Consider the following 25,813-nt stretch of genomic DNA (forward strand, 5'->3'; position numbering starts at 1 on the left):
CGTTGAAATCCCTACGAAGCACTACCACCATGTGCCAGACTTGGATTGGGATGACCATTCTTGCCAGAAAAACTCCAGAGACTGTTTCTCGTACTCGGACTTGTACAAGATCAGGCAAAAATTCAACCGAGTGCATAAGGTTGCTGCTTTGCACTGAGAAGATCATTTTGGTCAATAAGTTGAGTAAAAGACACAGAGTAAAATAACGATTGATTTAAAATTGAGGGAGGTTGTTGACGGTAGTTAAGTTGAAATTTAATTGAATAGAGCTGAAAGAGGAGGTAATTGACGGCAGTTAAGTTGAAAATTAAAAGGAGACTGTACCTTCAACTCGAATGTGTGGGTTTAACCAACGAGACTTTATTTTCCATATTTGTTCTGTAGTCGTTTCCAATCAAATTTCAGCTTGGTTTTCTGGATTTTGTACATAAAAGTTGTGTCCAATCGAAAACAAAGTTCTATTTTAGGAATTTTTAACCATTGTCGTTTCCAATCACAAAAATGTTCATTTATCTTAGGTTGTGGTATCCAATAAAAATTTTTTTCACCTTTTAAGAACTTGAATTTTTCAAATATGTAAATTATAAACAAAAAAAATCGCAAATATGAATGACCAAAATGTGTTTTCTGTAAAAATAAGTAGTATTGCCGATATAAGCAACAAAAGAAAAAAAATCAGAACAAGTAGCATCTCTGCAAGTTTTCTCATCAAGTCAATTAAATTTTTGTATGTAATCTGAAGTTGTTTTTTATGTAGATCTGAGAGGATAGCTCAAAATTGATGAATTTTTCAAAGCAAATCTCCGGAAATCTTAATCCAAACTTGATCAAGCAAGATTTTGAACCTTGAAAATCTTTAAAGAAACGAAGAAATAAAGAACTTTGCTGCGTAGTTTTTAAAAATTTAGGAATTGGGTAGGGAATATAAAGAGTCTTTGATATTTTATTGATATACTTTTTGTTTAACTTTGAATTTTCTTTATTAAAAATAATTCTTTTCTAGTCAGGTGTAACTCAGCAGTAAGTTTATGGCTTTGATACTCAATACTCGGTTCAAAAGTGATTTCTTTGATTGAGTAAGTTTCCCTAAATAAACTTTTACTCAGTCGGAGAATTCTATTTTGGACAACATAAATGTCCCCAAAATTGTTAAAAAAAAAAGTAGAAATATGCATCTTTTTCATCAAAAAAGAAATCACAAAGAACATTTTTTTTCTTGTAGAGTAACTCGAAGCAAATCAAATGTTTTTTTTTCGACATTTTATTCACATAAATTTTTTTAAATCCAAATTTATGTCTAGAAACTGCAGAGTTCTGATTGATTGAATTTCTAAAATAGAAAAATATAGAAGTTTCTGAATAATTAGAAAACTGCATGGTGACGTCACTACGTAAATAGTGGTGAAATCATTACCATAAAAAGAAAATTGCGTAGGCGATGAAGTAATTGTTAGTATAAATACGTTTATTTTATTGGATTAAACCATTCATTTAGTTTGCGAATCAAAAACAGTCATTTGATTTTACTTCAAATTTTACAATTCATTACTTCACGAAAAGAAAAAGTAAGTTCTTTATTGAATTGGTATTTTAATTTTCAAATTTGGAACCTTTCCAAAGTCTCATTTTAAGTTTTTCTATTTTTAAGATATTGCCTGCCCTTAACCAAAACGAGAAAAAAAGTGTGGAGACTGTGGGAATACGTACGCAGCTCGACATCGAAAAAGATATGAAAAACAATAAGAATATAAGTGTGCAAACTGTCATTTTTATACAAAGAGCAAAGAGGAGATGAACTACCATACTGTCAAGAAGCATGCTCAATCAAGTTCTAAGTAATCGACGGTTTGTTCTTCCTGTGATCAAGAGTTCCCAAGTTACTACTCTCTCCAGCAACATCGGAGAAAGGAACATGGAGCTAAGCAACTAAAACCTAGTGATACGGTGGCTGACTTGAAAAAAATTGTGGAGGAAGAAGGGGAAGATGGTGAAAAACTGAAAGAGGAGATTGTCAATATTTCCTAGTAGATACGGAGATGAAAAATGGGAGACATGAGGTATTTAACTCCCAAATTTCCAGGTTGGATCCCAAAGTTATCAATGAGAAACTTGAAGAAGTCTTCAACAAGCTGGATTCTGCCGCTAAAATTAACATTACTCCGAGGTTTGTTCTTCAAAATATTGAGACTGGTAAACATCGATACTTCGAAGCCCAAGAAAACAACAGTTTTTTTTAAATATCTCACTTACTGTGTACGAAAGCAGACTTGATAACAATCCAACAAAAAGTCGAGAAATATGATATTGTGGAGCAATGTACCCAAGAACGTCAAAACACAAAGTGACGATTCAAGTTGAATACTAACGTCACAATTTTTCCTGCTTTGCTCAAAAACATTCCAATGGGATGTCCGGATTCTGTCTTACCCGAACTTTTACTGAAAAAGCATTCTGTTATCTGTCTTTTATCTAACAAAGACAAGGAACCATACAAAGACCATTTGGGTCTTTTCCGCGCATTGGCCATGTACATAAACGGACACAATGATCTCGAATCTCACATTTCTAGACACTTAACAGAATTCATAAAAATTCAGGTCATGATCCTAAAAGATTTCGCGGAGTTTCTGAGGAGACAAAATTTGGGTAGATGAATGTTGAGGAGAAAAAACAATCAAAATTAAGCTATAAAACGTTTTGAGCGAAAAAATTCCACAGCCCCCCCCCTCAACCTACTATTCCGTAAGCACAAAAGCAATTTAAAACATTTGGTGCTTCATACAACGAACTAACAGTCAACTTAACAGAGGCCGAAGGAAACCTCTATGTGGAAAAAAAGAAAACCAGAAACAAGAGCTAGTGATATTCACCCGTGTTTTTCTAAAAACTCGAACTCGCCCTTGAAATATTAGAACGTAAATAACATTCATCCGCTATCTCTTCTCTTGACTCTGAGGGGTAATTTCTTATGCTAAATTCGAAAATGACCATCTCCTAGGGTAATTGTCATGCTGAATTTTTCAGAGATCACGATGAGAAAACTAATAAATGAAAACTAAATTTGAGAAACGGACAAGGAAAGCGGTAACCGTCGATTGGTTGAGCCACATATCTAGAGTCAGGAGTGTCGGGGTATTTCACTCACACATTCTCAGACACTCCATCATTTGCTTTGTTCCAAGCTGGTTATTTGTGGTGGGTACTTGTGTCATATGATAATCGTTGAAATCCTTACGCATCACTACCACCATGTGCCAGACTTAGATTGGGATGACCATTCGTGCCAGAAAAACTCCAGAGACTGTTTCTCCCACTTGAACTTGTACTAGATTAGGCAAAAATACAACCGAGTGCATAAGATTGCTGCTTTGCACTGAGAAAAATAACAATTGATTTAAAATTGAGAAGGAGGTTGTTGACGGTAGTTAAGTTGAAATTGAATTGAATAGAGCTGAAAGAGGAGATAAATGACGGCAGTTAAATTGAAAACTAAAAAATTTTTAGTTAAGAAAGAGGAGTACCTTCAACTCGAATGTGTGGGTTTAACCAATGAGACTTTATTTTCCATATTTGTTCTGTAGTCGTTTCCAATCAAATATCAGCTTCGTGTTCTGGAACTTTTACATAAGAGTCGTGTTCACGCGATAACAAAGTTCTATTTTAGAAATTTTTTACTTATTGTCGTTTCCAATCACAGAATTGTTCATTTATCTTAGGTTGTGGTATCCAATAAAAAACATTTTCACCTTTTAAGAACTTGAATTTTTCAAAAAAGTAAAAATATACACAAAAGAAATCGCAAAAATGAATGGCCAAAATTTGTTTGCTGTAAAAATAAGAATTGTTGTCGATATAAGCAACAAAGGAAGAAAATAAGAACAAGTAGCATCTCTGCAAGTTTTCTCATCAAGTCAATTAAATTTTTGTATGTAATCAATGAGAAGTTGCTGATTTTTGGTGGATAATCAATATCTTTGATTATGATGTAGATTTGAGAGGATAGCTCAAAATTGATGAATTTTTCAAAGCAAATCTTGAAATCTTGATCCAAACCTGATCAAGCAAGATTTTGAACAAGATTTGAAAATCTTTAAAGAAACGAGTAATTGAAGAATTTTGCTGCGTAGTTTTTAAAAATTTAGGAATTATGTAGGGAATATAAAGAGTCTTTGATATTTTATTGATATACTTTTTGATGAACTTCGAATTTTCTTAATTAAAAAAAATTCTTATCTAGTCAGGTGTAACTCAGCAGTAAGTTTATGGCTTTGAAACTCAATACTCGGTTCAAAAGTGATTTCTTTGATTGAGTAAAATTCCTTAAATAAACTTTTACTCAGTCGGAGAACTCTATTTTGGACAACATAAACGTCCCCAAAACTGTTTAAAAAAAAGTAGAAAAATGCATCTTTTTCATCAAAAAAGAAATCACAAAGAACATTTTTTTTCTTGTAGAGTAACTCGAAGCAAATCAAATGTTTTTTTCGACATTTTATTCACATAAATTTTTTTTAATCCAAATTTATGTCTAGAAACTGCAGAGGTCTGATTGATTGATTTTCTAAAATAGAAAAATCAAGAAGTTTCTGTATAATTAGAAAACTGCATGGTGACGTCACTACGTAAATAGTGGTGACGTCACTACTATTTAAAGGACGACATCATTACCATAAAAAGAAAATTGCGTAGGCGATGAAGTAATTGTTAGTATAAATACGCTTATTTTATTGGGTTAAACCATTAATTTTGTTTGCGAATCAAAAACAATCATTTGATTTTACTTCAAATTTTACAATTCATTACTTCACGAAAAGAAAAAAGTAAGTTCTTTATTGAATTGGTATTTTAATTTTCAAATTTGGAACCTTTCCAAAGTCTCATTTTAAGTTTTTCTATTTTTAAGATATTGCCTGCCCTTAACCAAAACGAGAAAAAAAAGTGTGGAGACTGTGGGAATACGTACGCAGCTCGACATCGAAAAAGATATGAAAAACAATAAGAATATAAGTGTGCAAACTGTCATTTTTATACAAAGAGCAAAGAGGAGATGAACTACCATACTGTCAAGAAGCATGCTCAATCAAGTTCTAAGTAATCGACGGTTTGTTCTTCCTGTGATCAAGAGTTCCCAAGTTACTACTCTCTCCAGCAACATCGGAGAAAGGAACATGGAGCTAAGCAACGAAAACCTAGTGATACGGTGGCTGACTTGAAAAAAATTGTGGAGGAAGAAGGGGAAGATGGTGAAAAACTGAAGGAGGAGATTGTCAATATTTCCTAGTAGATACGGAGATGAAAAATGGGAGACATGAGGTATTTAACTCCCAAATTTCCAGGTTGGATCCCAAAGTTATCAATGAGAAACTTGAAGAAGTCTTCAACAAGCTGGATTCTGCCGCTAAAATTAACATTACTCCGAGGTTTGTTCTTCAAAATATTGAGACTGGTAAACATCGATACTTCGAAGCCCAAGAAAACAACAGTTTTCTTTGAAATATCTCACTTACTGCGTACGAAAGCAGTTTTGATAACAATCCAAGAAAAAGTAGAAAAACTTGATATTGTGGAGCAATGTACCCAAGAACGTCAAAACACAAAGTGGCGATTCAAGTTGATTACTAACGTCCCAATTTTTGCTGCTTTGCTCAAAATTATTCCAAAGGGATGTCCGGACTCTGTCTTAGTCGAACTGTTAGTGAAAAACAGTTCTGTTATCTGTCTTTATCTAACAAAGACAAGGAACCATACAAAGACCATTTGGGTCTTTTCCGCGCATTGGCCTTGTACATAAACGGACACAATGATCTCGAATCTCACACTTCTAGATACTTAACAGAATTCCTAAAAAGTCTGGTCATGATCCTAAAAGTTTTCGCGCAGTTTCAGTAGAAAAATTACCTGTTGTTGAGTAAATTGTGCAAGGGAACATTTTTATATACAATTTTGATATCCAAGAAGGTGAATTGTTAAGACGGAGTAATAGAAAAATTGATAAAACCGTTAACTTACTGAGATTTAACTATCATATCATTCATAAAAATAAAATAGATGGTTTCTTCAAGTGCTTTCGATGCCCTAGTTGTGATACTTTCTTCAAAAGATCTGAGATTCTCAGCAAAACATCTTCTGAGCTGCAAGAATCTAATGAGACATATTTACCCAAAGAACGTGTATGAGCTTCGAGAAACCTTTTTTGAAAAGCTAGAAAGGTTCAACTTTCCAGTTTTGGAAGACAACAAGCTTTTTAAAAATCTAGCCATTTTCGATTTTGAGTCGATTTGTGTTCCTACAGAGGAACTAAAAGAAACACAAACTACAACCTGGATTGGAAAACATGTTCCAATTTCAGTCTCTTTATTATCCAATTTCGTTGATGAACCCATCTTTTTGTACAAAAAGGATCCACAGAACTTGATTTTTGAATTTGTAAACAGCCTTGAGCTGTTGGCTGAGCAAAGTAAGCTAGAGATGAGAAAACTTGCTCAATCAAGTTCTAAGTAATCGACGGTTTGTTCTTCCTGTGATCAAGAGTTCCCAAGTTACTACTCTCTCAGCAACATCGGAAAAAGGAACATGGAGCTAAACAACGAAATTCTAGTGATACGGTGGCTGACTTGAAAGAGATTGTGGAGGAAGAAGGGAAATATGGTGAAAAACTGAAGGAGGAACTTGTCAACAATTCCTAGTAGATACGTAGATGAAAAACGGGAAACATGAGGTATTTAACTCCCAAATGTCCAACTTGGATCCCAAAGTCATCAATTTGAAACTTGAAGAAGTCTTTAACAAGCTGGATTCTGCGGTTAAAATTAACACTGCTCTGGGCTGCTTTGTTCTTCAAAATATTGAGACTGGTAAACATCAATACTTCTAAGCCCAAGAAAACAACAGTTTTTTTTTGAAATATCTCACTTACTGTGTACGAAAGCAGACTTGATAACAATCCAACAAAAAGTCGAAAAATATGATATTGTGGAGCATTGTACCCAAGAACGTCAAAACACAAAGTGACGATTCAAGTTGAATACTAACGTCACATTTTCTCCTGCTTTGCTCAAAAACATTCCAATGGGATGTCCGGACTCTGTATCACCCGAACTTTTACTGAAAAAGCATTCTGTTATCTGTCTTTTATCTAACAAAGACAAGGAACCATACAAAGACCATTTTTGTCTTTTCCGCGCATTGACTATGTACATGAACGGACACAATGATCTCGAATCTCGCACTTCTAGATATTTTACAGAATTCATAACAAAATCTAGTCATGATCCTAAAAGTTATCGCGGAGTTTCAGTAGAAGAAATACCTGTTGTTGAGGAAATTGTGCAAATAAACATCTTTAAATACGATTTTGATATCTAAGTAGGTGAATTAGTAGGACAAACTAATAGAAAATTTGGCGAAAAACAAATAAATTACTGAGATTTAACAATCATATCATTCATACAAATAATATAGATAAATTCTTCAAGTGCTTTCGATGCCCTAGTTGTGATACTTTCTTCAAAAGATCTGAGTTTCTCAACAAACATCTTCTGAGCTGCAAGGATCGAATGAGACATATTTACCCAAAGAACGTGTATGAGCTTCGAGAAACCTTTTTTGAAAAGCTAGAAAGGTTCAACTTTGCAGTTTCAGAAGACAACAAGCTTTTTAAAAATCTAGCCATTTTCGATTTTGAGTCGATTGTTGTTCCTACAGAGGGACTAAAAGAAACACAAACTACAACCTGGATTGGAAAACAAGTTCCAATTTCAGTCTCTTTATTATCAAATCTCCCTGATGAACCCATCTTTTTGTACAAAAAGGATCCACAGAACTTGATTTTTGATTTTGTAAACAACCTTGAGCTGTTGGCTGAGCAAAGTTAGCTAGAGATGGGAAAAGGTTTTCAAAATATTGAAGTAGCTGTCAATGAAAGAATGAAAAGTGTCTTTGATCAGCTGAACATTAGGGGAAAAAACTATTCAAGTAACTATTTCGAGTACGAAGTTGAATGCACTGAAGATTTGGAAGAAGCAGATAACACAATTCTTGCCATTTCAGAGAAATCAGCTGATTGATTTTAAACAAACGCTGGACAGATATGTGAATACTTTATCTGCTTTTGGATTAAACAGATTAGATATGATTTGAATTCGTTTAAGTCCTACTTAATCCCTTATTTGATTCGCGATAAAGAACAAGAAACGTCAGTCATCAAAAAAGCGAGCGACTTCATACCTTTATATACCTCGATATAAAGAAATTTCTAGGTGGGGCAACAACTCTGGACTCTTTTATCAAATCCTATAAAGCTAGCGAAACGAAAGGATTCTTTCCCTATGAGTGATTTGATAACCCAGACAAACTTGATTTTCCCAAAGTGCCACCGTATGAAGCTTTTTTCATGACATGACCGGTGGACCTTCAATTGTATTCACTCGAAAAGCTGTGGTTGATGAAACATTCATCAAATGTTTTTAAATCAATTGTTGGAATTGATGCAAGTCAGATCTGACTTTTCAATGTGTCAAGATATGCCAAAAGGACTGTACACGAGATGAGAGTTTGACACTAATGTGCAAAATTCAAGGCTAGACATAATCGAACGAGCAACTTTGAGAAAATGGTCAAGTCTTTCTATCAGGATCAAAGACCAGAATGCAAAACTGAGAGCTTTTTCACATCTAGAAAACAGAGAAAAAAAATGACTGTTTCAATGTGGATGGTTAATGATATCAATGTAAAACAGTGTTCGAAGCAATGGGATGCTACTTCCACTTCTGTTCCTGTCAAGAAGCTCGTCCCTCCTTAATAGATCAAGATATTGAACGAGGCAATAAGAAGAGAGAGATGGATGATATGAGACGGGAACACATAAAAGAGAAAGGATACAAAGTTGAAGAAACGTGGGAGTGTGAGTGGTAAGAAAATTTTGTAACCGATGACAAGACTCAAAATCCTGTCAGCACCCAATTTCACTACAAACGACTACTTTCTACAGACTCCTTTTTAGCAAAAAAAAGATGGATCTCTTTTCGGTTATGTTCAGTGCAATTTAGTTGTTCCAGAGGAACTAAACCAAAACCTTCAAATTGTCCACCAATTTTCAAAATTATTGGGGTTGGAAGAAATGATACTGGAGACTACATGAAAAACTATGCAATTGAGAACGAAATGTTAAAACATCCTCAGAGAATGGTGATATCTAGTTTCAAGGTAGAAAATGGAACAGTTATAACTCTTCTGTTCAAGTTTTATTTGGAAGTTGGCTTGCAGTGCATCAAAATGTACCGTTGTGTTCGGTATACTCCACGAAAAAGCTTAAATAATTTCGTTCAGTCAGTGGTTGATGCTAGAAGAGAAAGAGATGAAAACGGAGCTGTATCAGAATTACCTTGAAATTACCCTGTTAATTGATGAGCATTCTATATCCAAAAGAAGCCTATGACAGTCCGACAAAACTTTAGAATTGTAAAAATTTCAAAAATCAATCTGTTTAGGAGAATAATTTTTGTTTGACAGCTAAGAAAAGATAAGATCAATTTACAAAAAAAAACCAAAGTCTTTGCTTTAAATTAAACTTGAAACAACTTGCGCACACTTTTGGAACTTATATCTTTCTAAAATTGTGTCGGGTTCGTTTTTAGGCTTGTTTTGAAATAATGTAAATGCAGAAACATCTCGTGGCTTGTTTCGTATTCAGTGTATAATTAATGCCAAGACCCTTGATCTTCTCAAATCAAGTCAAGATCAGGTTTTCCCGTAAAAAAATTATGATTAGGTTCACCATTTGTTTCAAAAAGAAGTTGCCACCAGAAATTTCAGATGCTCCACATTTAAGAGTTGTAGCAGAAACAATGAAACTTTCGGGTAATTTCTCCTATGGATATCAGATCATGGATAGATCCAGGTATACAATTATGAAGTATTTGAACGACTAAAAAATTGTTAAAGCGATCAATGAGCCAACTTGTATGAGCAAAATTTGTAACAATGAGCAAAACTTGTATGAGCTGGATTTGTTGAAATCAACCATTGGACACCGCGAACCCAAAATTGTTGGCTTTTTCATACTTCAGTATGCAAAGCTGAGAATTTTGGAACTCTACTATAACTTCTTTGACAACATCTGTGATGTAAATAATTTTGAAGAGATGGAGATGGACACAGATTCACTTTACTTAGCACTTGCTGCAGAAAACTTATACGACTATATACAACCAGAAAAAAAAGAGACATTTGGGAAAAATTGAGGGAAAATAGCTGCAGGGACTCTTTCAAGGCAGATGCTACATCTAATGTCTTCCCTCGAACGTGCTGCAGTATCCATAAAAAGCATGATAGGCAGGAACCGGGACTTTTCAAAGAGGAATTTAGGTGCACAGAAATGCTATGTTTATGTAGCAAGACATATTACTGCTATGACAACAATTCAGATAAATTCAAATTTAGTAGAAAAGGTTTGAACAAACGAGTTCTACAAGATTCTGGTGATGAATCCATGGCAAAGTACAAGAGAGTGCTCGATGAAGCAGTTAACCTTACATCTACTAATAGAGGATTCAGAACCTTAAACCATATGGGGGCCACATATGAGCAAACAAAGAAAGGACTTAGTTATTTTTATCCAAAAAGACAAGTTCAAGATGATGATTATAATACAAAACCGTTCAAATAATACTGAATAAATGCTGCAATATATTGAACTTTTGTACGAAACAGTTTTTTGTCATGTACTTAGCAGTATTTAGGTGTTTTATCATAAATTTGCGGTAAAATTCAAATACGATGCAGTGATCTATATAATTTCTTTGTAATTTAATTTTTTTTTTCTCAAAAATTGACTTTTTTCAAAGTTGCAGTAGGTTTCGGCATAATTTTAGGTGGAAGAGCACTGTTTCGAAAAGTAATATCACCTAATAAAAAAGTTAACAAATCTTATCGTGTTTTGATTTTTTTATTATTTTTTTGCCCAAAACCTCTTACCACTAACTTTCCATGTACTAAAAACTAACTAAAATACCTTCATTCCACAATCTACACGTAATTAACCAGTGATCTTTAACAATCAGATAACGCGCCCCGAGACTCTTGCGAAAAAAGTAGACGTTTCCACACCAAACAAAAAAAAGTCGTTTTTCTTACCATTCTCTTACCATCACACAAAAAATGAAACCTTACCCAGTCTATTCTCTATCTTAATAAATTGTGACTCAATACCCAATATTGATACATAGCATGGGAGATCGGAAATCTGTAACGTATCCTAATACATGGGGTTTCCCCTCCTCCCCCTTCCCCCTGATCACGTCCAACATCTACTACTCAGAATTAATTGCAGATTGTCATGAAGGAACCGAAGTGAAACTAGTGACTGCTCTTTGATTTAACAGCATGTTTAGTTCTTTGAAGTACTGTTGAATCTAGAACAAAAACATGAGATGGTCACAGCCATCAATGTAGAAGTGTTTCCGAGAATGTTACAAACTGAACAGAAGCGTATCGGAAAAGAGTGAGAGGCAATAGAAACGGAGATGAGCATGAGGCAGAAAGAAACTTATCGCAGAGCGTCTGAAGATAGATACCTAGTAGGCTCGATGATGGCTCCGATGTGCAAAAGCCGATATCCAGTACACTCCGTAGCAGTGGATGTGAAAAGCACAAGGAAGATAGTAGATCAAGCTTTCTCAGCGCTGAAATGTGTAAGACTTGCGAGGAGTTCGGAAAAATTTTAAGTTTACTTCGTACGATTTCTGCCGCAGTTCCAGCAAGAACCAAGGAAGAATTAGAATCAAAAATCGGAAAGAAGGTCATGACCCATGCCAGTGGGAACTGTAGCGATTTTTAAAGACACAAGCAGAAAGGATCAACAGCAACAGATTGCAAAGCAGTAGACGATAGTAACGAAATCCACCGCATGATGATGAAAGTGGAAAAACAGCTGGAGGCACGTTAGGGAAACGAAATTGGAGAAGTATCATGTTTACAAGTGATGAATTTCCATAACACTATTTGCTACATACATTGTGGTATCCTGGGCGAAGTAATCTTGTGTTGATCTGGGACTCTGGAGAGCTTCTCTCCATGGGTTTACCAGACTCATCACAGCCCGTAGCAAAAGTGATAGTAAGAGTTATGATGTCGATTAGATGGCTCATGTTAAAGAAAACAATCGACAGGAAGCACCGACCAAAGAACAGCTAGAGGAATTTGATTGTCCGAAAGACTTAGATCTATTGAGACAATGTGTAAAATCTTGAACATTCCGATGGCTGTGAGGAAAACATGGGCCAGAAGACGACTGATGCCTTGATTCAGAGCCAAAATGACTGCATGGTTGAACGAGTATGCCAAAAAGCGCATGTCAAACTCAGCAGAGTGTACAGTTCAGGCTATCGGCCAGATTGCGCAAATTAACTTAGTTACATGCAAAATAGTGAACTCATGGCTGGGTCTCAGTATCCCCAGACCACGAAATCATTCCTAAAAACAGGTCAACTACTTAGGTTATTCTAATACTTTTGTTTTTGATCAGTAGATAAAAATCATCATGTCCATAGGAGGTGGATCAACCCTTACCCTCAACTCCTAGCTTCTTATATTCTGAAAAATGAACTTGAAATTATTTAATTCATTTCAGGACATACCAGGAAGCTAAAAACTGTTTAAAAATCAGTATCCTGTCTTTTCCCAAGACCCCTCCGGATTCTTGAATCCGGTCGAATAGCTGTCTTATTGTCAACCAGGAAGGTTGGCAAAATCTTTCCGATAGCCCTTCTGATTCTCGGGAACTGCTCCGTAACAATTGTAGCTGCACAATTGTTACAATTTGGAATGCTCTTCTAGGAATAATCTCGGTCTTTTTTCCACTTATTTCTAACGCTCTTGCGTCTACTCTTTATTATCGAAAATCGTGTCCCTGATTTTCGCGCTTTTTTTAGTGTTCGCGAAAACTAAAAAAGTCAAATGTCTGTCTCTTTGAACTAAATTTTAAAAATAGGCGTCTCAGCTCAAAACCATTCTTCCCAAATTGTTCATTTTGTCAAAAAAGACGGTTAATCATCGAAACTGCTCTTTCGTACAGTAGAACTATTTCCATTACAATTCGCTCTGACAAAACATTTTTTGGCTGCATTCTGGTCAAATGGCGCATTCCAGAAAGTAACGATTGTGCTGACACAATCGTTACTGTGCATATCTAATCAATCGGAAAGGCCGAGAGTTGAGGTTGCAACCCTTCCCAGTGCTGAAGAGAGAGCTTTTTTAATGAAGATTACAAATTCGAAAGAGTCTCGAGAAAAAATGAAAACTGATTTTTAGCCTCCTGGAATAACCTAAAATGAATAAAATATCATCAAGTTCATTCTCAGATAATGAGAAGCTAGGAGTTTAGGGAAAGGGTTGATCCATCTCCGATGGATATGTTGATTTTTATCTACTGAACAAAATTAATAGTAATATAATAATTAAAGAGTAGCCCTGTTTTTAGGAGTGACCTCGTGGTCTAGGGATACTGAGACCCAGCCAGAAATCACTAGTTTTGCCTTTAACTAAGTTAATTTGAGCATTCTGGCCGGTAGCTTTAAATAGTAACAACTTTGTCTACCCGATGTTTTAAATAGATGTGATACGTTTGATTAAATAGATGTGATATGTTTGATGTTTGTGTCAGTTTGTCGAGCGTTTTTTTGAGGGATTTTAGAGACAGGTCTGTCAAGTAGATTTTTGGTCTGGGGGAAGAAGTTCCTGAACTGGGGAGTCTTGTGGTGCGCCGCTGTACCTTCTGAATTTGGGTGATATCGTTCCTTTTCAGCGAGATTTATAGATTTTCTTTTTGTTTCTAAAATTAAACTTGTAATAGTTTTTTTTCATCTATAAAATTGCAACCCTGTGATTATGGGTTAATTCAGTTCCCTTGTATCTGAAATCAGTCAAATTTTTTTTACCTTTACGACGCGCCATCAAGATGAGGAAAAACAATAAGGAGTGTAGAAGCAAAGAATGCTTAAAAATTTTAATACTTCTAAATTTGAAAAGATGCGATAGTTTTCTAACTGGGATCACATCAATTGTGTAAATATAACTCTTAGTGACTCTCAGAAAATCCAATGGTTTCAATGTCCTATGTGTGTTATTTTGAAATCTGTCAATAAAGCTTCAATTGTTTCAATTGCGTCGATGGTTTATTATAGAGCTTATAGCTGTCGTATGTTCACGACCATTTTTCTTGTGTTAGTCAAGAAAAAACCAGACAGAAGTCAGAAAAAGCAGCCAATAAGTAACTTTTTCTACATTGTTGAAAATATCATTTTTTTTATCCGAAAGACTTTCTGTCAAGGGAACACGCGAGTCCTTAGATACACTCTTGAGCACTCGAACTTTCGAAATGGCTGTGTTTACATAATTATCTAGCAATAAGTCATCGATTGCTCAAAAGTGTTTCATGGACTTGCGTGTTCCCTTGGCAGAAAGTCTTTCGTATAAAAAGAATGATGTTTTCTACAATGTAGAAAATGTTACTTATTGGCTGGTTTTTCTGACGTGTTTCTTGTTTTTTCTTGAACAACCCAAGAGAACTGGTCGCAAACAAACGACAGCTATGAGCTCTATAATAAACCAAAAAAAATTAGAAACAAAAAAATTGTTTCACTGCCTAAACCTCTTCGTCAAGGGTCAAGCCCGCCCCAGACAAATCTCGAGCAGAAAAAAAGCTAATCAGCAGCAAGCTCGATGAGGGAAGAAATATAAAAGAAGCACCTTTTTCGAATCCCAACAAAAAAAATGGCCTCTAAACATCGAAAAAAAGCTGATATAAAAGCCCCAAACCCGGAAAACGTCGATAGTCCTTTCGTAACTGCGTTCGAGGTGTACAAAGCAATAAGGTCTTTTCCAAATGGTTCGGGAGCGGTTCCGGACAAAATTGTTCCTCAAGTTTTTAAAGACCTTATTGTAAATCAAACGGCAATTGGAGGCTCATTTTCTTAAAATTGCTTACTAAGCTCCTAAATCTTGTAAGTGAAAGTGAAGTACCCAAACAGATAAGACCTTTCTTTTTTGGAGCAAAACTTAACGCCCTCGTAAAAAAGACCAATTGCGACCAATTGCCATCGGCAACACGCGCAGACGCATCGCTTCGAAATTCCCAGGAAGCAAGGCTCTCGCAGAGCAGCAAATTTGCTACAAGTTTTCAAGTAGAAAGTGGTACTAAAAGAGAATACGAAATTGCTGCACACTCTTTTAGAATTTTGCTAGAGCGTGTTGACAACCTGAAGTGCTCAGTTTTATTTAAATTAGATCTTAGTAATGCTTTTAATTAGCTAATTAGAGAAACTATGCTGAATCATGTTTTTTCGGACCGCCCGGAGTTGTACAAACATACTCATTGCGCCTACGAGGCTCCACCCGTTTCTGCTGAAATAATAAAGACGCTAGATAAAAAGCTTGAAACCAAAATAAACGTTTGGTATTTAGATAATGGAAACCTAGCCGACGACTACAAGATATTGCTCAGAGACCTTAAAAAACTGAAAACAGAAAAAACTATGAGTGAAGCTTGAACACAGAAAAATGTGAGCTCCATTTTCTAGGACAGGCCACAAGTACGCAGTACAATACAATTATAGGTCATTTTCAAAAATTGTGTCCAAAAAAATAAATCCAAGGATGATCTCGTAATCTTGGGCTCCCCTGTAGGCGAATCTTGTCAAAAAGAACTGCTAAAAAATAGCTGAGTTGGCAAAAATTTCGGAAAGTTTTGATGATCTGGATGCACATTATGCTTTTACCTCTTAAAAAATTACTGTAGCATGCCAAAACTCCTATGTTTTTTGCGTACAAGTCCTTGTTTTTTGCAAGGTGATTTCTTGGAAAGTTCAATCGAATTTTTTGAAACTCTTTATGAAAGGTAACAAATGTAAAATTGAATAATAATCAATTTTTGCAAGCAATTCTCCCGGCGGCCAAAGGAGGCCTGGGTGTCTTCCGCTCGCTTACCAACTTTACCCGCTTATTTAGCCTCAGCACTAGGAGCGAAAGCTACCTTAGGTGAGATTTTTTGTGTGGAGCTCGAGGATGAAATACCTAATGATGCATTAGAACATTTATTTGATTCAGCAAAATGTGAAGTAGATCCGGAGAACGAAATCCAAAAAAATCGGACGGAGCCTATTTTTGATAAAAATATCTCTCAAAAAATTTTAAAATCAGAACCTAGTGGACAAAACCGGAAGGCAATGGTTAAATGTCATACCGTGAAGAAATTAAAGATTAAAATTCTCGAATCAGCAGTCTAAAATTGCAATTGGACTCCGCCAATGTTCAAAAATTTGTGAAAAACATAGGTGCGTTTGCGGAAAAAATGTAGCCGAAAATGGATGGCTTGGCTTATCTTGTCTTAAAAGTGCAGGGAGTTTCTCAGGCATTCAAATTTGAGTGCCTTTGTAAAGCAAGATCTCACCTCACTCACAATCCTTTTGGTTTAGAGCCACGACATCTCCAAAGGACAGATCAGAAGCGACCAAAGGGTTTGACGCTCGTCCCATGGGCTGTTGGTAGGCAGCTCCTTTGGAATGTAACGGAAGTTGACCCTCTAGCCCCTAGTAGAATACGCGCAGGCTTGGTTTGTAACCTCCGAACGGCCGCGGCCGAGGAGGAAGATCAAAAATCTGATAAGTATAGAGATTTAATTAATGATGGATATATTTTACAACCAATAGTTTGTAAAGTTCAGGGTGCCGCTGCCCCTATCACTGAGATTTTTCTGAATAAACTTTTTAAGAAATTGTGCACAAGTACCGATGAACCCAGGGCAGGTAGTTTCTTAAGCACAGAATCTCCCTGGCAATACAGATTGCGAATGCCGCCGGCGTACTCGGCAAAATAAATGACAAAACAACTTTTCACGAAACTTTTTATTTGTAACACTATATCTTTTAAAATTTGTTTTCTAGCGTCGAGTTGCGTGTTCTTATTGAACTAACGTAACCGATATCGAGTTTGATTTTAAACACATCAACACTAATCATCTTTTTATCCTAATCATTTCCTTATCTAGAAAATTCCGAGGAGCTTGACTGGATAATGTGATGAAGGAACTCCTGACTCCAACCGCGGCGACTACGATACGTTCGACTTTATGATTGTTCCATGGACCACACATTGATCTGGCTTTGTTAGAGACGGTTAAAAGCATGTGAAGCTGCGTGTAGACACTAGCCAGTCGTTTTAGGACCTAGCTTTATTTCCCGTCGGTATGTACTTCCGGGCGAATGTTACATTGGGTAGCCACTTCGGCACGGACATTTACTAAACAGGGTACAAAAGAGGCAAAACCAGAGAAAGAATAGATTGTAAAATGGATTTTAATAATAAATAACAAAAAAGAATTGAAAGCGATTACAACCTGGTTTTACTTTGGTGAAGATTCCGGCGGGTGTGTCCGGGTAGAAGGGGAGTATCGCGGCTTGACGAGCTCGTCGCTAAAATCCATGCTCGGGCCTTCTTGAAGCGTACCAATATTGTCATTCACATGAAACTATTTAATAAGTTTATTTTTTATTAGGCAACAATTAGGCTAATAGCATCTTCGTCGTTCACTGAATTTTTGCACTTGTCACATTCGAGACTTCTGAGCTGCGAGACAACCTGACTCTCAAAACTCTAGTTGATCCTGAATTCGATCTAGTTCATCCAAATATTTGACAAAATCACTGCTAAAACCGAACCCATAGCAACATCGTCTTTCAGTACGTGCCAAATTCCGTTGCACAGAAAATAGACACTGGTCCCGGCAAGTTTCAGTAGCGACCTTGTCCTTTCACGATACATTGCAGGAATTTCCAGCTGAGAATACAATAAGTCAACAACCAAATCAATTGATTTATCAATCGGAAGATCAGTACAACTTTTTTTTCTACGTCAAGTGATGTAATCACTAAATTCATCTTCATCCATTCTCATAATCTGCAGTTGATCTTTAATCGCACACGAGGACTTTTTTTATTTAAGATTCTGGAATTTAAGATTCTGGAATAGCAAATCTAAAACATACTGTGGAGGATCTAGGCCTCCTAATAACATGCCTTGTTATACCAAGTCCACTCAAAGGTTTCTCTTGGTCGGCAGACAGCTGCACCAGCTTCGTGTGGTGTCTCATCGAGGCACTGTAGTCTTCCGAGCGAGTGATATGCCGTGCGTACAAACAAACAATCATTAGTAACTCGGGATTGATGTTGTTCTTGATCTAGTTGGAGTAGGAGTAACAATAGTAAAATAGGCTTTACGACAATTGTCCAATGGTTTTCAGCCCTCAGTTTTCATCTGACACAAAATTGACTTTTTCAGGGTGTTGCAGATTCCACTAAAGCATAGAAAAGGTGACGTAGGAATCATAGAAAGTGTGCAGCGGAAAGCGATCTCGTGGATTTTCATGACAAGCAATAGCCATATCTCCTATAAAGACAAACTCGTGAAACTTAACATCCTTCCTTTGTCTCTATACCAAGAGCTTCATGTTGGATTGCTGTTTGTAAAAATACTAGCTGGAAAAGTTGACATCGACTGGAGAAGCCATGTAAGCATCACTGACGTTGGAAATCAAAGAGCTCAAATGACACGAAATTTCGTCTGCAAACAAATGCGTCTGAAGAAGTGCGGGTCGGATTTCTGGTTTCGGGCATGTCGTCTTGCTAATCTGTACAACGAATACTTCAAATGTGACATATTGTTTGACCCAGAATGCAAAAACAGACTTCTAGGAATGTACACAAAGTTTTTCAAAACTCGCTACAACGAATCAGACACATGCACTTGGCGCATTTTATGCGAATGCAACAACTGTAGAGACCTGAAGAAACTTACACTTATAACTGAAAACTAAACTTTGAACAATGCAATGACTGGGTTTTATGCGAACCCTTGGATTATATTCCTAAATCCTTTGTTATTATTATTATTATAGCACGCACCATGTTCTTGGAAGTACGTTTGATATAGCTTAGTCATTGTAACTTTGTCGATTACTCCATCTATTTTAACACTCCTCTGTACGATGTTCATTTGTTTGGACGCTCTGATCCAAAAGTTTTCGTCTAACTTTTTTAAGCGGGGTCGGGACACGTAGAACTCATTTTGTTGTCGTGTTGAACCTCCTCGACTGAATTTTGCAAGTATGTTATCAGATGCGTAGTTTCCTTGTAGCACATAAATATAGTACAAGACATCATGCAGCTCCATGTACATGGATAGCGGCCGGATTTTTGTACGGAGTAGTCTCACCTTGTAGATGGTGCAGCCTTGCATATCCATGAAGTCGCTTTTTTTGAACTTTTTTGATATTTTTATCGGTTTTTGAGGGGTACCATACCTGTGAGGTTGCTTTCTTAAATGGTTGCTTTCTTAAATGTTTTTCTCATCAAGAAGTACAGAAATCTCCAACCCTTGAGATTTCGCGTGCTGCGATTTTCGCTTCATGATAGGTTGCAGGACAACATGACCCAGGTCCTATTGAACATTAACACTTTTTATCTGACTGTTGTTATCGCCGGCCTCTGTCGTTTGGATTATGCAAAGGAGATTTGTTTTGCTCAAATTCTGTTGCATTTTTTTTTCGCTGCTCCAAGTTCCGATGCCAGAAAGTAATCGCTATGCGTTTTGGAGTGAATTGGTTACAATTTTGAAATCATCCGCGGATCCATAAGCTTCTCCTTCGTTTATGGCATCTGCCAGATCGTTTACGTACACAAGAAAAAGGATCCTTGCGGTACGCCACTTGTGCAAGCATAATATGATGATTGACAGCTTCCATGCAAAAAGAGTCTGCTCTCCAGCAGCTGCTTCTATTCTTGACCACGTCTACAAAGAACTGGACAAAAAGGAAATTACTCAAATCAATGCAATATACATTGACTTTGTAAGGCCTTTGACAAAGTCTGCCACCGTAAACTAGTCGGAAAGAAAGAAAAACCTTGGTTTAGGTGGGGAAACTGTTACCTCTCCTACACAGCTACCTCACAGATCGAGAACAAAAAGTTAACTTTTTGTTCTCGATCTGTGAGGTAGCTGTGTAGGATATGTAACAGTTTCCCCACCTAAACCAAGGTTTTTCTTTCTTTCCGACTAGTTTACGGTGGCAGACTTTGTCAAAGGCCTTACAAAGTCAATGTATATTGCATTGATTTGAGTAATTTCCTTTTTGTCCAGTTCTTTGAAGACGTGGTCAAGAATAGAAGCAGCTGCTGAAGAGCAGACTCTTTTTGCATGATCACGTAATGAGATCGGTGAAGGTATAGCTCTAATAAGGGTGCAGTTTTTTCGCGCTACTCAAACTTTCCCGCCCTGCGCTAGTCAAGGTGTCCCGCCTTGCTCTACTCAAATTTTCATCCCGATGCGGAATGACAGTTTTTGTTCAGGAGACAGCTATACGTAGAAGATGTTTCTGAAATCTGTGGACTACTTTTCTCAAAACAACCATTCTCTGGCAACTGAAATTTGAAAAAGCGTGGATTCAGAACAAGCGTGGATTTTTCAAACATCTTTCAAACAACAAAAAGTTCACCCGTAACCGCCAATCGATAGTTTTACGGATCTCATGCATGTATTTGAGAAAAAATTGCCAAGTCCCATGTCTTTGCAATATCTTTTTAAAAGTTTATATGGGAACGGCATTGAAATAAGTTGAAAAAGTATTTTAGCACCTAACAGGAATGCTAAGTAACACAATTTTAATCACATTCGAAGAAAAATAAGAAGTGTACATTCGCCTCCAGAACTGCCTCGCAACTTTGAGGAAACAAATGAACACAACTTGATTGATTCGTGGCGACCAGGTGAATTTCAATGGCTACAAAGCCTACCACTACTAACCTCATAAAAGTGATTTAAATGAGCGACTGTTGCGATTCGTTGACCCTTAAATTGAGCAAAACTAATTGACCAGGTCGAGACGGTGAAAAACACGTGGAGCTAAGGTGTCTGAAGTCAGCCAGTCGGCCATAGGAGCTTTTTCTCTTTTCCGTCCCGGCATCATCTTTAGCCGAATTTTACAAGAATTGTGTGTTGTGTTTTCTAAAGGTCCGCTCGAAAAAGGTTGTTGTCTTAACAGTTGTCGTCTTATTTGCTGAGCATTTTCAAAATGAAAAAAGAATGGGACTAATCAACTTTTCAGCATTGCACAGCAGCATCAAAACGGTTGCGCTTTTTCAGAACCGCCGATTTTTCGAATAACTTTAAAGCCGCTTTCTTTAAATATATTTTTTTTGTCAACCATCATCTGCCATGCAACTTTTTAAGAAACAATGACAAAAAGGCAAACGCGAAACTTTAAAGGACTATTTTGAATTAGCTTTTGCGTGGAGGTCAGAAATTTTTCAAATTTTTTGATGGTAGTCCAATAAATTTGTTAAAAACTTCAAGTGCAAAGTTTCTCTTATTCCAGAAATAATGATATCTATTCGAGCGAATCCTCTGGCAGAAGAATACGGTTTAAGTAATTTACTTCATTCAGAAGAGTCTGTATTGCACAAAAGTGTAGATTCTCAAAAACGCCCATACATCATAGGACATTACCCAACAAAATCGTGCTTCTACATAAGATATGGTATGCTGTTTATTCACTACAAATTTCAAAAACTTGAATTCACAAATCAAAATTGATAGTCAAAAGGTCACGGTACGTGTAAACACATGTCATCAAGCAATCAGTCGGCAAACAAAAATGATAAACTAGCCACTGTAAGATGAAAACAAAGGTGCGTACCCACAGAGCCGCATTCCTGGATAGCCGAAAAAGTTAAAAGTTTCTTCTTAAGGTAACTAGAAACAAATCAAAATTTGACTAAAAAGGCAAATTGTTCACAAAGTTTGGACCACTTTTATTCGTACGATTAAATTATCTTTTTTTTTCGTAACTTAGCTAACAAAAAATCCGAGACAAAACAATTTCTATGCGTAATAGCTTTGATTTCATGGAATTCTAAAGCAATAAAAGTGTGTCTTTTTTTGATAACACACTAATTTTTTTCGGCTATCCGGGAACAAATTTTTTTCGGCTATTCAAATAAAAAATTATTTGATTATCAGTGAACAAAAATATCCTGTAAATTAACCAATAAGAGCAAAATTAAAAAATGTTTTCAGATGGACGCAAGGAGTAGGCGCTAAAAATGTATTCAAAACCTATTTTTTGCCATATATTTTTCAAATGCTTGCTGTCTCAAGTTTTTCTCAAAAGTAAAATCTTTACAGCATTTCAGGATAGCTCAAGTTAAGCCGATCGAAAAAAAGCTCGAAATTTTTCATTTTTTTCCTTTCCGCATCATAATTTTTCTTTTCTGAGGATCTGTAAATTACTTGGGATTGGGCAAAATTAATGTCAGTATGCATAAATATATTAAATATACGGTGGCCAGTCAATGAGCAGAATGGGTCCAAAAGCAGTAAAATATGAACTTTTGTGAGCTGATCGGTAAATGAAGTATAATAATAGTCAATATTACCAAGGAAACTAAGTTTTATTCATAATTAGAGGAGTTTAATCGAGATTTTAAAAAAATTCATAAAAAACTTGATAAAATTATTCAATTCATGAATAATTCATTCATTTTCATGGTGTTATTGACAATTCTGATAATCGTTTTAGCAATTTTTCTGTATTAATCAGTAGAAGTTAATATTTTCTGCTCTTAGACCATTCTGCTTATTGCTCCGCCTCCTAAATATACATCTGCAAAACAAAATGTATCGGATGACGCAGTTTCTTCACAGGTCTATAATGGCATGTTTCGTTTGCTGAATTGGTTGCTCATTCCAGGAAATGAAACTAAAGGAGTTCTGAAATATAAGATGACAGGCAAAGAAATCATAGATTTCTACCATACATATGTTGAGGAAGAAGAGCGGGGCAAAGGGATCGGAAATTTGCTAGCAAAGGTAAATTGTGTTTGTAATATATTGAGGTCTTATTTTTTATTTCTACAGTCTACAGTAATGGAATTTTGCCTTAATCTGGAATCCGCGATAGATGTTCATCAGATGAAAAATTTCAATTTGAGCAGGGTTGCAATGTTTAGTTTTCTTTCTGTTGTCTCATATTATCGGGACACCCGGATTCTAGTTAATAACTGTTTCTCGCTGTTAACTACCTACTTCGGCCAAATTTTAACAACCAATTTCGGGATCTGTGAGATAATGAATTGGTTAATGAATACTATGTAGTGAATGAGTGAATAGGCTAGGCGTAGAAATTATCAGTGGTGCAACCGAATGTTCGAACGTTCGTTCGAGGAAAAACCTTCGAAGGCTCCCGCAAACTTTCGGTACTATTCGACCTGCGTGTTTTTGAGTTGCTAACTCTAAGTATCCAAGACTTACTACTTTAGTGAGAAACATCTTCTAGTTACCAATCTCAAGTACCTCGCTTGAGCGTATTTTAAGCACTGTTGGAAACGTTTTTAACAAGAAAAGAGCAGCACTTGATCGTGTTAACATGCAAAATATTTTGCATGAAGTTGTTGAATCTTATTTTTTTTCAAGAATTATTGCACTTGCGAGAGCAAAAGTCTTTTTTCCAATAAACAACTCTTCTTACTAATTTTAGTTGCTTTTTTACTTGCTTTATAAATCAACCTGAACAACTTCCAGGTTCGATCTCACTTGGCTTAGAGATAATGTTTCTTCCGGTAAAAGTTATATTGTCGGATTTTTGTTTGTCTGCTCAAGTTTTGCCGGCTTAGTTGACACAGCACGGATTTTTCTTGTGCTGTGGGCAGTTTTTATTATAGTTGCAAGTGTTGTTCATTGTAGTTTGAGGGCGGACTTGAAACTTTGTTTTATAAAATAAAATCTTTTTTTTTCTGCTCAACTGGTGTCTGCTCAATTAGTATCGGCTTTGTTTCCGATTCGTAACTTTTGTTGTGTTGCTAATTTAATATTCAAACGTTTTGCTTAGCATGTTTGGTAGATCTTTTTTAAACATTTTTTCAATAATTTTTCGACTTTCTTAAATATTTGTAATGCAGCGCAGGTGATGCGAAGATGGCTTTACCTCTGTGTTTTGCTTGCAGTTAGCTAGAGTTATCAAATCGGAACATTGACTTTTTTTACTTAACAACTATTTTAACAAAATCACTTCGCCATCAGAGATATCTGTTCTACAATTTCTGAATATTTGTACATAATAGTTTTAAACCAACTGATGTTTTTTGCTTAAAAAATTTTGGCTTAAGTAATTTTGACGAGAATTTCTCAACTTAGTCGCCTCGTGTGTCATCGTTTGAAGGGAAATAACAAATTTTTATTTGTTTGTGTGCTGGGTTTTTGTGAAACTTTAAACTTGAGCTCAAAATTTGTCATGGCGAAGAATTTTTGGCTCAATAAAAGAGCAAAAAGCGTCTATCCAGTTTTTGTCTGCTTAGTTACTGATTCTTATTTTTTGTTCAAGGTGAATATGCTGCTGACAATTAACTTTTTCATCTTTTTTCTTAATATTAAGTTCCTTCGAGTCAACGTATGAAAATTTGATAGACCTTGTTTTCGATACTTTTCAGAATAACATTTTCCAAACACTTGTCTTATTTTTTTGTCGGCTAGTTTTAATGCTATTTGGTGATCCATTGCAAGAGGAGCGTCTGAGTTGCTTTTTTTAACTACTCCAGTTGTTTCAAAGCTTTTGGCTGATTTTGTCTTCGGTTACTGGAATTTTAGGTCCGTTTTTGTCGGTTGGTTTGATTTTTGTATGAGGTTTATGGGGCACGTGAAAATGCTTTCAAAATTTTATTAAGTGTGCTCAAAACTAGTGTGTCTAGGGAACTCGGCTGTAAAAAAAACTATGCTTTTCTCAGTAATCGATAAAGAATAATCGGTTAAACTTTTTTCCGGTTAAAAAGCTTGTCTGAGAAATATGTAAGAAACACACACGCAGCTGCTGATATTTACAGTTTAATGATGGAGTGCTGATGTTCTTGATAATGTAATAAGATTTTATATTACGCAGCGATAAATTTTTGCTTTGAAGTTTATTGAAAATGTTCTTTCTTCAGATTTCATTTCCATCTTTGTCGCCGTGTTCCATTTTTTTTTCAAATGAAATTATGTTGAAAAAAACAGCGCGGTTTTTACAAATGAGACTGATTGGTGGATATTACGTTCTCACCAAGTTTTCAAATAAAACTTTATAATTTCACTATTTTCGGATCGTTTTTGTTCCAATTTTTGTCTGAAATCTTCTGATGTTTTTGAAATTCCATGTACATCATACATATGCGAAATGTTTACAGAGCTTGATACCATCTGAATAATTTTAATGTCTTTTGATATCATACTATCCAGATTAAGTTTGAGTAAGGTTTTGAAAAATTTGCTTGTTTCGAACATTAGTTGTTCCGAGAGGGAAAGAACCATAGAATAACCTGGTTTTTTTGTTACAGCCGATTTTGACGAACTCAAGAATGTTTGTATTGAGGTCAATTGTGATAACATCTGACTCCTACTTTTTCCTGATTCAAATGATAAAACAGATTTCAAATAAGTTTTTAATAGATAAATTTTCCCGCTTTCGAAACTCCGCTTTGAACCCTGATGTATTTAAACTACGATTCATACGTTATTTTAGATTTTACTAAAACGTATTCATGCTGTTTTTTTAAAGCTAAGTCAAGCAGCCGTTTGCAAAAAATTGTCATAGTCGCTTACAATGATTATTTGTGGTAAGTTTTTAAATTGAAAAACAAAATAAACCTACTCGCTCACCTAATTCGCTCCAAATTTGACCAAAAATTTCAAACGGGTTTTTCTCGACGCTGAGAAAAGTTTTTAAATATCGTTCGAATCA

General features: G+C 35.9%; 1 protein-coding gene across 1 annotated transcript in view; it reads left to right on the plus strand.

Moving 5' to 3' along the window:
* The window catches only part of LOC134855279 (protein NATD1-like), an 82,073-nt gene that overhangs the window by 52,471 nt on the left and 3,789 nt on the right, over nt 1-25,813 (plus strand). Inside the window, exons 2-3 of the mRNA XM_063871762.1 lie at nt 21,420-21,583; nt 22,796-22,914. Coding sequence (XP_063727832.1) covers nt 21,427-21,583; nt 22,796-22,914 — 276 coding nt within the window. The 5' untranslated portion in view covers nt 21,420-21,426. The remainder of the gene's footprint in view (nt 1-21,419; nt 21,584-22,795; nt 22,915-25,813) is intronic.

Source organism: Symsagittifera roscoffensis, chromosome 1, assembly GCF_963678635.1.
Source record: "Symsagittifera roscoffensis chromosome 1, txSymRosc1.1, whole genome shotgun sequence".
NCBI lineage: Eukaryota > Metazoa > Xenacoelomorpha > Acoela > Convolutidae > Symsagittifera > Symsagittifera roscoffensis.